At 39.2% G+C, this 12082-nt stretch overlaps 1 protein-coding gene across 5 annotated transcripts in view; it reads left to right on the top strand.

Moving 5' to 3' along the window:
* Positions 1–12082, top strand: part of LOC121281842 (TRAF3-interacting JNK-activating modulator) — a 51503-nt gene that overhangs the window by 26151 nt on the left and 13270 nt on the right. For all 5 annotated transcript variants that reach the window (XR_005943965.1, XM_041194891.1, XM_041194887.1 and 2 more), the window contains exons 6-10: positions 125–220; positions 2591–2662; positions 5207–5347; positions 5884–6021; positions 8155–8299. Coding sequence is in view for 4 of the 5 variants with exons in the window: in XM_041194891.1 (XP_041050825.1) it covers positions 125–220; positions 2591–2662; positions 5207–5347; positions 5884–6021; positions 8155–8299 (592 nt within the window). In the remaining variant the exon portion in view is untranslated. The remainder of the gene's footprint in view (positions 1–124; positions 221–2590; positions 2663–5206; positions 5348–5883; positions 6022–8154; positions 8300–12082) is intronic.

The raw sequence follows: 12082 nt of genomic DNA, 5'->3' as shown, positions 1-12082 counted from the left end.
AATTCAATAACTGTAATTCAACATGTGTAGATTTAGTGATTTAATGTAGTTTCAATACTCAAGCAAAAATGTGAGTTTATCAGATTGTGTTTTGATTGTCACTAAATGCGTATTTCTCTTGTAGGAAGCTCTGCATCGTGAGCTGATGCTAAAAAAGAAGCTCGGTCTTCTACAACAGCTACTTGCAACAGTCTTGCAGCTGACAGAGAAATCATGGAAGGTAGGAAGGGAGTGAACAATCTACTGCCAATTCTTACTGGTTGTTGAATCCAAAATCTTCCATTTCATTGTACATTTACTCAAGAGATGTTGGAAGTGCTGACAAAGGTGGTACTTATCTCCCATTCCTGGTTTCTCTGAGAAATGATGGTGGGTCTTCTTGCCTGCAGTCCTTGTTGTATGGTGTTCCCAGATGGTAGAGAATTCCAGAATTTTGACCCAGTGGCAATGAAGGAACAGTGGTATATGTCCAAATCAGGATGGTGTGTACTTATATTCACTTGTTAATAAGCAGAATGTAGGCAGATTGTCAATGATCTGTTGTCTTGAAGAGACCATGGTGTGTAAGTTATTCCATATGTGCATGTGAGTTTTTAGTTTGAAGGGGCTGTCCTGTAAGGTCATATACTTCCAGCCAAGCAAATTTCCTGGAATGGAAGTGAAAAATAATCCAGCAGACACAAGGCAGGATTTAATGTGAATGTTAACCCAGGTCCTAGCACAAAGTAATATTTAATTACACATGTTCAAGAAAATTCAATATTTTCAGTTTGGTACTTATTTTAAGGTGTGATACATTCTATTTTTATTAGTAAGGCCAATGATATTTATACCAGCCACTAAAAGAACAATTTGTTGTGCAGGTATGTCACAACACATACAAGCTTTGTTTGTGTTGCTTTTTTACAGTAAATAGTTTAATAGTTACTGATAACATTTTAAAATCAAGCTAGATGCAACAGGATCATGGCTTTTGAACTAATAAGATCTAGAGGTCGCCCATGGGGCATTTCACCCTGTGTTAAATAGAAAATTTAAATTTAAATTCAATAGCCTTATAATAGTATTTCCAACAACAATGCTTGATGTTGTTGCAGTAGCATTGAATACTCTTTCTGTGCTCCAATTCAGTCTCAAGGTAGCCAGTGCTGACATGGCATAGGGAGGTATAACATAACAGGCTAATCCTTTGCATTTTCTTAATTAGATTCCAGCCCCTGTCCTCCCATGTTTCTTTACATTCTCTCACACAACACAGTTCCGTAACCAGGAAGGCAGACAGGTATATAGTAATTTAGAAAAACCAGCAAAAACTGATCAACAGCTTCAAGAACACAACTCCAAAAGGCTGAACATGGAAAATAGCCCAAGGTACCTTTGGACCAGGGTTATGACGTGGCAGATGATATGTACCAGGTGGACCAAATCCACAAGGGAAACTTGTTCACACTATCACAACGGTTTTGCAATTTGTATTTATTACGAGAAGCTGTGTACACTGAATTCCAAAGTAATAAAGCCACCAAGAACTTTAGAGAATTTAAAAATTAAATTAAAATATTTATTAACAAAATAAAAGATGTCAAGCATACATATATAAGACTACAATTACTTGCTATGATAATAACTCCTAAAATTTATAATTAACCTGGCTCCTACTTCCATCCCCTCCAAGGCAACAGCACAAAATAGATTTTAGATTTAAAACAGTACCAGCAAGTTAACGCAATACCCACTTTACAGTGGAATTCCAAATGGCTTTTCCCCAACTTCAGTTTCGTTATAGAGCAGACTTACTCACACATGGCTGGCGGCTTCTAACACTCCTGTTAGATCTCACATGGCCTTCTCCCCAAATGGACTTTCATTCTCCTTAATATATGTTTCTCTCTTTTTAATATGTAAATTCTATTGTTCCATATATCTTTGAAGCTGTATCTCCCTCATGGTATAAAAACTTTCATGTTGCCAATATTGTCAGTAACCTTTGGGAAAATAAACACATGCCTTAGCCTGCTTATCTGGCTAGTTGTAAACAGACTAAGATCTCTTTGAAATCCAAATCTCTTCAGTTATCTAAAAATGCAAATTCCCTTCAGACCTTACATACTAAGACAGTATCCATGTTTACTCATTAGCATGTCAAGTAGCTAGCTTATTTTGATGATTTCAAGCTTGCACTCCAAATGTAATTAAACCACACAGATAGACCCATCAATCCTTACCCCCATAAACCTACTTTACAATAAACCAGCCGAGGTAAAGGTAGGTTTGGTGGTGCAGTGAGCACAGGAGGGCCACAAGGATTCAAGCTAAAAGTTACTTATTCAAATTTACCTTGGCCTCTTGGGTACTCTATGGACTCTGCCATGTTTGAGGTGTCAGAGTTGGCTCCATGTCAGCCTCATGAGTTAAAATGCATTGCAATGCCAATGACATCATCAGACATGACTTTAAAATTTATATGAGACCTCATCTGCCTAAAGGTGGGATGAATTTTCTAAGGATGAACATATTTTAGCCCAGGATCATATGGGCTCTTCTTATCTGCTGTTGACTTTGAATTGAATCGTTATTTCTGCTTTCTTAGGTGCAATTGGATGATGACTCAATGCGTTGTAAACTGCAGTCACTTGAGAATCAGTTACACATCTGGGCACAGGTAACAGAAAGAAAGACATATTTAAAGAAGTAAATTCTGAGCTGAGCTAATTTCTGCAAATCATTGAGTTAAAAATGTCTGCTAATGTATGTCTAAACGGAAAAGTATCATTCAGATTAAAGCTTTGAAGTTGGACAGTGTGATGTTATTAACAAATGCAATTTTGTTATTAACAAATGCAATTCAACAGGAAAAATATGAAGTATTACTTATTCAAAAAAATGAGCAGTGAAAGGGAATGTCCTGAACAGTCAAGATTCTTAATAAATTGGAGGATCTTGGGATGCAGATACATAAATGCTATAAATAAAGCAAATGGTAAATTGCGGGTTTTATACAGGGGGCAATAGATATATAGGCAAAAAAGTAATGTTGGACATGTACAAGACATTAATTAGATCAGAGTTGGAGTTGGTCATCCATTATAGGAAGGATATTAGAGTTACTAAAAATAGTACAGTGAGAATTCACTGCACTGACACAAAGAGCTACTAGAGGCTCAAAATAATTTTTCCCTTGGCCTGCGGGCTCGGCGTTGGTGGTCGAAAAGACGCCTGTGATCAGGACCGGAAGGCAATTTCACGCTGGTGGGCCAATTAAGGCCCGCCCAGCGTCAAACATGAGTGGCAGTGGTCAACTCTGCCTGTGCGGGCAGGGGGAGGATTGCGAGTGGGGTGAGCGAGACCTTCACACATGCGCATGAGCACATGCTACATGATCTTCCTGCGGCAGAGAGTTGCCTCAGGGAGATGAGGATATATGAAAAAATATAATTAAAAAAATAAAAATGTAATGAAACACATCCCCTCATGTAACTCTGTCACATAAGCTGGGGCATGTTATTAATTAAAAAATAAAGTTCTTATTTGCTTTTGGAAGCCTATCCCGCTCGTGGATGAGGTTTCCAAAAAAGTGCAAAGGCCTTTCGCCTGCCCGCCAACTGTAAGGTTGGACGGGCAGTGAAAGTTTTCTTTTAATTAACTTTTTGATGGCCTTAATAGGCCTTTGAATTGTTGGCGGGCACGCTGCTGACTCTGGCACGTGCCCGTTGACTGGAATATTGCTCGAATGCCCGATGACGTCGGAGCGCATGCCTGACATCACCGCGCATCATTTTACACTCGGTCAGGTCAGGTGTGCACCCATCCGCTGAGTGAAAAATTTTACCCAAGGCTATTTCTTCACTGAAACTGAAAAGGCTGGATAGATCTAATGAGGGTTTTCAAAATTATGAAAAGTCTTGAGAGCGTAAATAGTTTGTTTCCACTGGTTGGTAAGTTGGTAACAAGAGTATGAACTCAGGTTTATCTGATAAACTAGAAGAATGAAGGGGGTAGTTGAATGAATTATTTTCACAAAGGATTGTTGGTAGATGGAATGCTTTACAAGGAGTGTGAGCAAAGGCCAGATGACGGGAGGTACAATTTTTGTCTAAATAGGCCTATGTTTTTTTCACTTTTTGCCTTTTTGTGTGTCTGGTGGGTGGTGAGGGGGTGGTGGGGTGGTGTGGTGGATAGGAAATGCAGATATGGATCTGGTTGTGCAGAAATGATCCCAAATGAATATGGAAGAGGCCGGATGGATCCGCTTCCACTTTCTTTCCTTTGATTTGGTTTGTTTGTATGTTCATTAGTTGAGCTCAGCAAAATAAAGATCAAAAGTTTTAGAACTGGGAAGTGATCAGAGATCCACTCAGATAGATTTGATACAATGACCAGAGCTTTATATACTCCCTGCTGGTAACAGAGTCAACAAGCAGTTAAAATTGAGCTCTATTTTCAACTCCATTCCCCCTTGGTTCTGATTTTAATGTTGCAGGTTTAATGGAGGATGAGGTGTCCACTGAACTCAGTCAGATCCTTGTGCATGAATGCCAGTTGGCGTTCTATGATGTCAATAGGATCTCAATGGCATTTTAACTGAGGCCTGAGCAGAGAAACCATTGATTTCTCCCAACAACCCACTGGGATGAAGCAAGACTTCATCTGGCGAGTAGATGAAGAGGCCCCAAATTGAAAAACAATGCCTTAAGAGGTCAGAAGTGACAGGTGTGCTTCTCCAGGTCCCATAAAGGAATTTGCAGCCACTCCTGCCCTACGTTCCCCTCACGCCCACTTGCCCTCCTTGTGAGACCCTCTTTAAACCCACTCTGTCATCTACTTGTAAGCTGGCAGGTGGCCAACAGCCACCCAGTTTTTCCCAGCTCCTGTCACTTTACACCCTCTTCACAAGTGGAAAATGGACCGGTTGCATTTAAATGCGGCCTGATGGTGAAATACCCCAGGCATGAAACTGAGGCCATTGAATCTCATTTTGCACTTGCCCCACCTGAAATTGTGATCGAAGGGAAATTAATACTCAGATCCAGAGAAAGCCAAATAATTCATAGAGTTAAGTTTTTAATAGTAAGCTATTGAAGTTACCAATAATTCTGTGCAGCGGTCTGATCATAGAAACATATACCATCTCTGGCCGATAACACTGACCTTCGAACTGTGTTGTGTGAACAGCTGGGAAATAGCATTCACTGATTTTTTTCCATAGAATCACTCGCGAGACAGTATGAAGGAAAGCATGATTGAAATGCAGGAGCAAAAACTCAAGTATGAGCTTGTTGCTAAGGAGTCGCTCCAGAGAGCAATCAGGGAGAAAACAGCCACTGAACAAACTTTGGCCAATGTACAGGTAAGAGACAGAAAGTTAAAGTCCAGAGTGACTGAGAGCTCAGTCCACTTGCCAACACTGGGAAATGTCTGGAGTGAGAGTTATGATTAAATAGAGCAGGTCACGAGCTAAGGAATTGAGTTGGATTGATTTTTAAAAGAAGCACCAAAATAGACCAGCCTCAAACAGGTCTGAGCGCAACATAAGATCGGATTTTTAACAATTGTGATCAAAATGGTTCACTTTTCAAAAGATACCCTATTACTGTATGTTAGGTCAGTTAATGCATGTCTAGATTAATTATTCCCCTGCCCTTTAATTTTCAGATCATTTTAATTAAAGCAAAAGCTCCAAGGAAACCTAAAGATTTGTATTGGTACAGGATGATATGTTTGATTGCTTCTTCCACTTCTTCAAATCAGCAAAGCACCAGAGGAGAGAGTAACCTGTAGCCAAGACAAACTGAATTTATCAATACTTAGCAAATCATACCTTCTGATACCTCTTCGAAAGATGAATTGAGAAGGTGAATAAATCCTGCATGTTTGTGTTTGCAGAGATCACTGAGTTTAGCAGAACAGGAGTCTGCTCACTGGAAAGAGAAAAGTGATAGAGTGCAGGCAGATTGTGCTGAACTGACCATCAGACACTTGGAGACCACAGATCAATTACACATAACCCAGAGCAAACTGCAGGTAACTTAGTGTCATAACCCACATTGATTTTAAAAATATAAGTGTGAATAAAGCTATTAGCTTAAATTTTACAAAAATATAGAAGTGATAAAATTGCATTGTTTGACAAAGTGGACATTTTCTATACGCTGTTGCTGCACATCTGTGGCTGCCTGACTGCTGAGTTTGCTGCCTCAGCTATGACAGGTGGAGAGGTCCCAAGTGGAAGTGAAGGCCACAGATATAGAAGAAAGTCAGAGGTGAAGTCACTCCAGTCACTCCTATGCACCTCTTAACAGATGATTACCAATTAACCTAAGAGCCCAGTACTGAACAATATCTTACTTATTTCCCTTAAAAGTTGAACAGGAGAAAATTTGAAAATCATTTAAGAGCAATCTGTAAAAGTTCAAATAGGAACAGCTTCAATATACTTTTTAAGTTACAATGTCCAAATCAGTGCGGTGATAGCAGGGCTTGTGGAGTTGTTGCAATTTCCAAACCTTATCTGAATGATTCCGTTTGGGATCTTGGCCATGTGTCCCTTTGCCACACTATCACCTACGATATTGGCAAAAAAAGACAAGTCCATTTCCCTGCTTCCTTAGCTAAGACCAGAAGAGGCCAGCAGGTAGATCATTGATAAAGGAGAAAGGAGAGGACCTATTTTTGACCAACTGTCCCTTTTATTTGGGGCAGAGCCTGGCTGGCTCTGCTATTTTGGCTCTTCCAAACTATTTGAGATAAATTAAAGTATAATCTCCCAGTGTTGCCTTCTCCCTTTAATTCTGGATCCTCTCTCTCCTAGTGAAATTCTAGCTGCAGCACTGCTACATTTCTCTTAATAGCAATGAGTTCCCTCTATTTAGCAGGTTTGTCTCCCAGGAGTCCAACCTGCATTAGTAATAACTTCCAGTACAGGTTGGAGTCAGGTTGAAGCCAGCACATTAGGGAGACTATCACTTCAGTCCCACTTTGCTGGTGAAACTGCTCCAGAGAAAAACAAGGGCAGGTCTCAACCTTCTACCTGGATTGATCCAATAATGAGTTTATGTAAAAAAAAACTCAGATTGCAATGTAATTCTCCTTGGGTCTCTGTAGGGTGCTGAGGTTTCTCTGACTAGGGTGATTAGATAGACATCTTGTCCTGGTTGTTTGCTAATACCCCTCAGAGCCAAACCGCCAGGATGGGCATGAAGTCCCTCCTTTCACAGACTGACTAATGATGTTTGGGAACTCATTAAGTAAGAGAAAATAGATTCATAATCATGTTTCAGGTTTGAATGGAATGCATGTTCCCCCATCAGGGAATACATCCACTGCTTTTGTCCATGAATGTACAACAATTTGACTTGTCTTTCTCCTTTTAAAATAATTTAGCATTATGCAACTCACCACACTAGGATGGTGCATTAACAGTGGAGTTGGAGAGTTACACTGATGCCTAAGTGTCTCTTCATTGTCAGTTCTCATTCTCAACTGTATAGGACAAGCAAAGTCAACCTTGTTCCCTAAGTGACTCTTTACAGAGGGAGTAACTCACACATTGACAGGCTACAGAGAGAGCATTTCCATATATTGATTGGTTACAGAGGGAGTAACCCAAACATTGACTGATTCTAAAGAGAGTAATTGATACATTGGTTGGTTACAGAGAGTAATCTATATAATTGGTTAATTACAGAGGGTTCTCCATTCATTGGTTAGCTATGGAGGACGTACCCACCAAACTGTCAAGGTACAGAGAGAGCATTTCATACATGAGTTGGCTTCAGAGGGGGCATTCTATAGAATGGCTGATTAAGGGGGACCATCCAGGACACTGGCTGAATACAGATGATAAATCTCACACTGTTACTTATAGACGGTGTAATATTCACAATGGATTATTTTAATGAGGGTTTCATTGGGCTTTGGAACAGATTGGTTCCCATTCTGTTTTGTGAAAATGCAAAGCAGCTGCCATATTGAGAAGAGAAGTAAACGGAAGCTGAAATCTCTAAAGGAGATGCTCTAAATACATTAACTTAATGAGATAATTCATTTCAAGAAAAATGTTGGTCCAACTTATTTCATAGTTTGGCTTATTGGTTTGCTCTCTCTCTGCTTCACTTGTTCTTTTTGTCTCCACCTCTTCATCCTCTATTTTTTCAGAGAGCAGAAAAAGACAACATGTTGCTCAGAAATTTACAGACGAAATTGGAAGTTGTAGAAAGTGAGACACAGAAACTCTTGGATCAAATTGATGTATTAAGAGAAGAAAATGAACTCCATCAAGAGCAGCTTCTAACAAGCAAAGGTATTGCTTCCATGCGGGCAAGGACCTGCTGCAGGGAGGGAATTGGTATTTGTTTAGCAATTAATAATTTTATGTGATTTACAATTAATTATGTATATTTAAATAGTGAGCATTAGCGCAACAAGGTGCTTTAACCTGATAATATGATCCATAAACAAATTGAAATTGCCAACTTTTGAGTGGCACAATTGTTAAATACTGTTGAAAATACTTATGGAATAGCAATTATAATCTAGTCAGTCTGATGTACCATGATATATCTAATTTTTTAGATTTAATTTAGGTTGCTAAATTTAAAGTCATATAATCAAGTCATTCAATAATCCAATTTCTGGATACTTGAAAATCTTGTCTTAAAGTTGTCTCAAAGTCCATCCTATTTAGAAAGGAAGAACTTGAATTTTGGTGACCCCATTTTGCCACACTCAAAAAGAATAATAACAACTCGCATTTATGTAACTCCTTTAACGTACTAAAATGTCCCAATGTGCTTCACAGGAATATTAACTATTTTAGCCCAAACTTTCTGTTTGGAGCACATTCCGGTCTTTAGCCCATTACAAAGATACCAAACGATCCCTGGGACCATTTGTAAGCCAGAGGCAGTCTTTGTTGAGCTGCACTGGGGAAGCCAACCAGAACTGAGACAAGAATCACAGAGGGGCATGCTGCATTCTGAGACTGTCATTAAAAATTGTCATCAACACAATAAAATTTGTAAATTTCTTCAGCGCTCACTGATACTATCATCTTTTATGGTCACGAAATGTTAATTCCTGATGTTAGCTTAGCTAGTGGACTTTGCAGTTGGTGATCAATCAAGGAAAGTGATGGGAAGTATAGTTAGGATGGTGTTCCCTATAAGTTGGATGTTACTTATATGTTTCTGTCCACACATGGCTGGGACCATGTTATGCTCTGGGCTGCCTTTGAGAAAGTGGTAGCAAGTGGGGGGACAGAGAGCATTCTAGAACAATGTTCTGACTCCGTGCACCACAGATTTGTCAAAACCATGGGGGAAGTTTGGGGGAGATTGCAGAAAATCCAGACTCTTATGTTGAACCTGTATGATGCTTTAATACAGCATTCTATGATTCTATGAATATCCAGTTAAAACTATTTCTGATGGTGTTGGTTGAGGGAATAATGATGATATGCACCTCAAGTGCCATAACCTGCAGGCTACGGACCAAATGCTGGAAGGTGGGATTAGGCCGGGTGGCTTGTTTTTTGGCCAGCACAGACATGATGGGCCAATCGACCTCCTTCTGAGCTGTAAACCTCCTATGATTCTATTCAATGATGCCAGGACAACAGCTTGAATTTATAGCACCTTTAGCATAGGTAAACATCCCAAGGCCACAAGAAGAACTCCCTGCGCTTCTTCAAATAAATCTTTAGCATTCAGCCGAATGGAGGGGGGACTTGGTTTCGTGTGTTAACTGAAAGACAGCATCTCCAACAGTACAGCACTCCCTCTGTATTGTACTGGATGAGCTCAAGACCTGGCATTTGGCTTTAAAGGCAAAAGTCTTGGAAGCTAAGACAAATTAACACTCAATTTGAAAAGGCAAAGTCACAAAATATCACTCTACAAAGTTCTACCTTGCAAGCCAACAGATTCTAAATATTAAAATAGGTGTTACTGATTGAATAGAACAGAGTTAAGCGAAACTTTCAAACCTCATACTAGAGGTCGCTGCAGATCAGGCCTGTGGTGTTCAAAAAAACTTAAAAAGAAATATAGAAAATGTAATCATTAAAAGTAAATCTGCAGAATGAACTTCCTAAATTTGATGCATTTTAAAAATATTCATTGTTATTTTCAGTCTCATTGTGGTTCTGCTAGGAGAAGCAAATAGATGGCTGAGGGCAGATACTGCAGCGAAATCTATCAGTTCCTGTTTGTGTGTGATTTTTGAATGTGCTTTTTTTTAATGTGAAGGGTTGGTAGCTGTGACAAATGCATCATGTAAGTTATATTTGAAAGTGATTTTTCTAAACTGTTCCCTTATTGATCTGACTTAACAATGGATACACTGATGATAGTTGTACCTTGCAGTGTAAAAGCATTCTGAAATAATTTCATAATGTCATAGAATTACTTAAATAACATCCTTGTTAGGCTTCTGAGCATTTTTTTAAAGTTCTTGTGCACAACTGAAAATATGCTAGTAAAATGTCATCTTTTAAAATTAAGGGTGAAATATCGTTATTAAAAACAATTATCTTTGGACCTTAAAATTATTGCATACAGTGGCATGAATACTTATCTGAAAATCCACCTTCTGCTCTTTATAATAAAATGAGTTGACAGCGGAACTAAAATAGTAAACAACCTTTAAGATGAAGCCTTAACCTTTGGGAAGGACTCCAATCATTTTCAGGCAAACAATTGCTCTTGGTGTTGTACCATTGTTTCTTCAGTAGTGTCAGGTAGGTTCTTTGGTTAAACTTATCTCTAAGTTTCAAATGATGCAATAAGAGCCTAGAATTTATTTTTGTTAGTCATGAGTTATTGTCAGAATAAAGAGCAAACTTTAAGTTGTACATAAATAGTGCACCAGTAGCAGTGAGAATGGGAACAGCATCAGTTGAACTAATGAGCCTGCTGGTGATCCAGTTGTGAACCAGATATTTAATTCATTCCTGGCATGTAAAGCATCAAAAGACCAAGATCAAGATAAACAGTGAATCAAAAAGACAGACGCAAATTGCAGCAGGGATTCAAAGAGCAGCAAAAGAAAAGAGCGTGGATATGGAATAGCTGCAGATCGGTAACTCTATTTGCCAGCTACTTAAATTTTAATTATTATAGGGCTGGGAACAGTGTGTTCTTGGGCAATGCTATTAATATTAATACTACCACTACAAAATGACATAGGTTAAGGGAGTGAGCAAAGATCTGGCAAATGAGGTAACATGTGGGCAAATGTGAAATCGTTCATTTTGGCAGGAAGAAGCTTATTTTCTATATGGTGAGAGATTGCAGAGCTCTGAGATTCAGAGGAATCTGGTGTCCTTCTACATGAATCACAAAAGGTTAGTACACAGGTATAGCAGGTAGTTAGGAAAACTAATCGAATGTTATCATTTATCGTGAGGGGAATTGATTACAAAAGTAGGGAGGTTATGCTTCAGTTGTACAGGGCATTGGTAAGACCACATCTGGAATATTGTGTATCGTACTGGTCTCCTTATTTAAAGAAAGATGTAAATGCATTAAAAGCAGGCCAGAGAAGGTTTACTAGGCTAATACCAGGAATGGGTGGGTTGTCTTATGAAGAAAGGCTGGACAGGTTAGGCTTGTATCTGCTGGAATTTAGAAGAGCAAGGGGCAACTTAATTGAAACCTTTAAGATCCTGAGGGGTCCTGACAGGGCGGATGTAGAGAGGATGTTTCCTCGTGTGGGAGAATCAAGAACTAGGGGTCACTGTTTAAAAATAAGGGGTTGCTCATCTAAGATAGAAATGAGGAGAATCTTTTTCTCTCAGGGGATTGTGATCTTTGGAACTCTCTTCCTCAAAGGGCAGTGGAAGCAGAGTCTTTGAATATTTTTAAGGCAGAGCTAGATAGATTCTTGATTAACAAGAGGGTGAAAGGTTATGGGGGGTAGGCAGGAATATGGGGTTGAGGTTACATTCAGAACAACCATGATCTTATTGAATGGCAGAGCAGGCTCAAGGGGGCAAGTGGCCTACTCCTGCTCCAAATTCATATGTTTGCATGTACCACCTGTCTGAGCAACCCTTGGGAACTCTTTTAAACTAGGCTTTACAACA

This window comes from Carcharodon carcharias, chromosome 9, assembly GCF_017639515.1.
Source record: "Carcharodon carcharias isolate sCarCar2 chromosome 9, sCarCar2.pri, whole genome shotgun sequence".
Taxonomy (NCBI): domain Eukaryota; kingdom Metazoa; phylum Chordata; class Chondrichthyes; order Lamniformes; family Lamnidae; genus Carcharodon; species Carcharodon carcharias.
The sequence above is the reverse complement of the archived record's forward strand: the minus strand, read 5'-3'. Positions and strand labels throughout refer to the sequence as shown.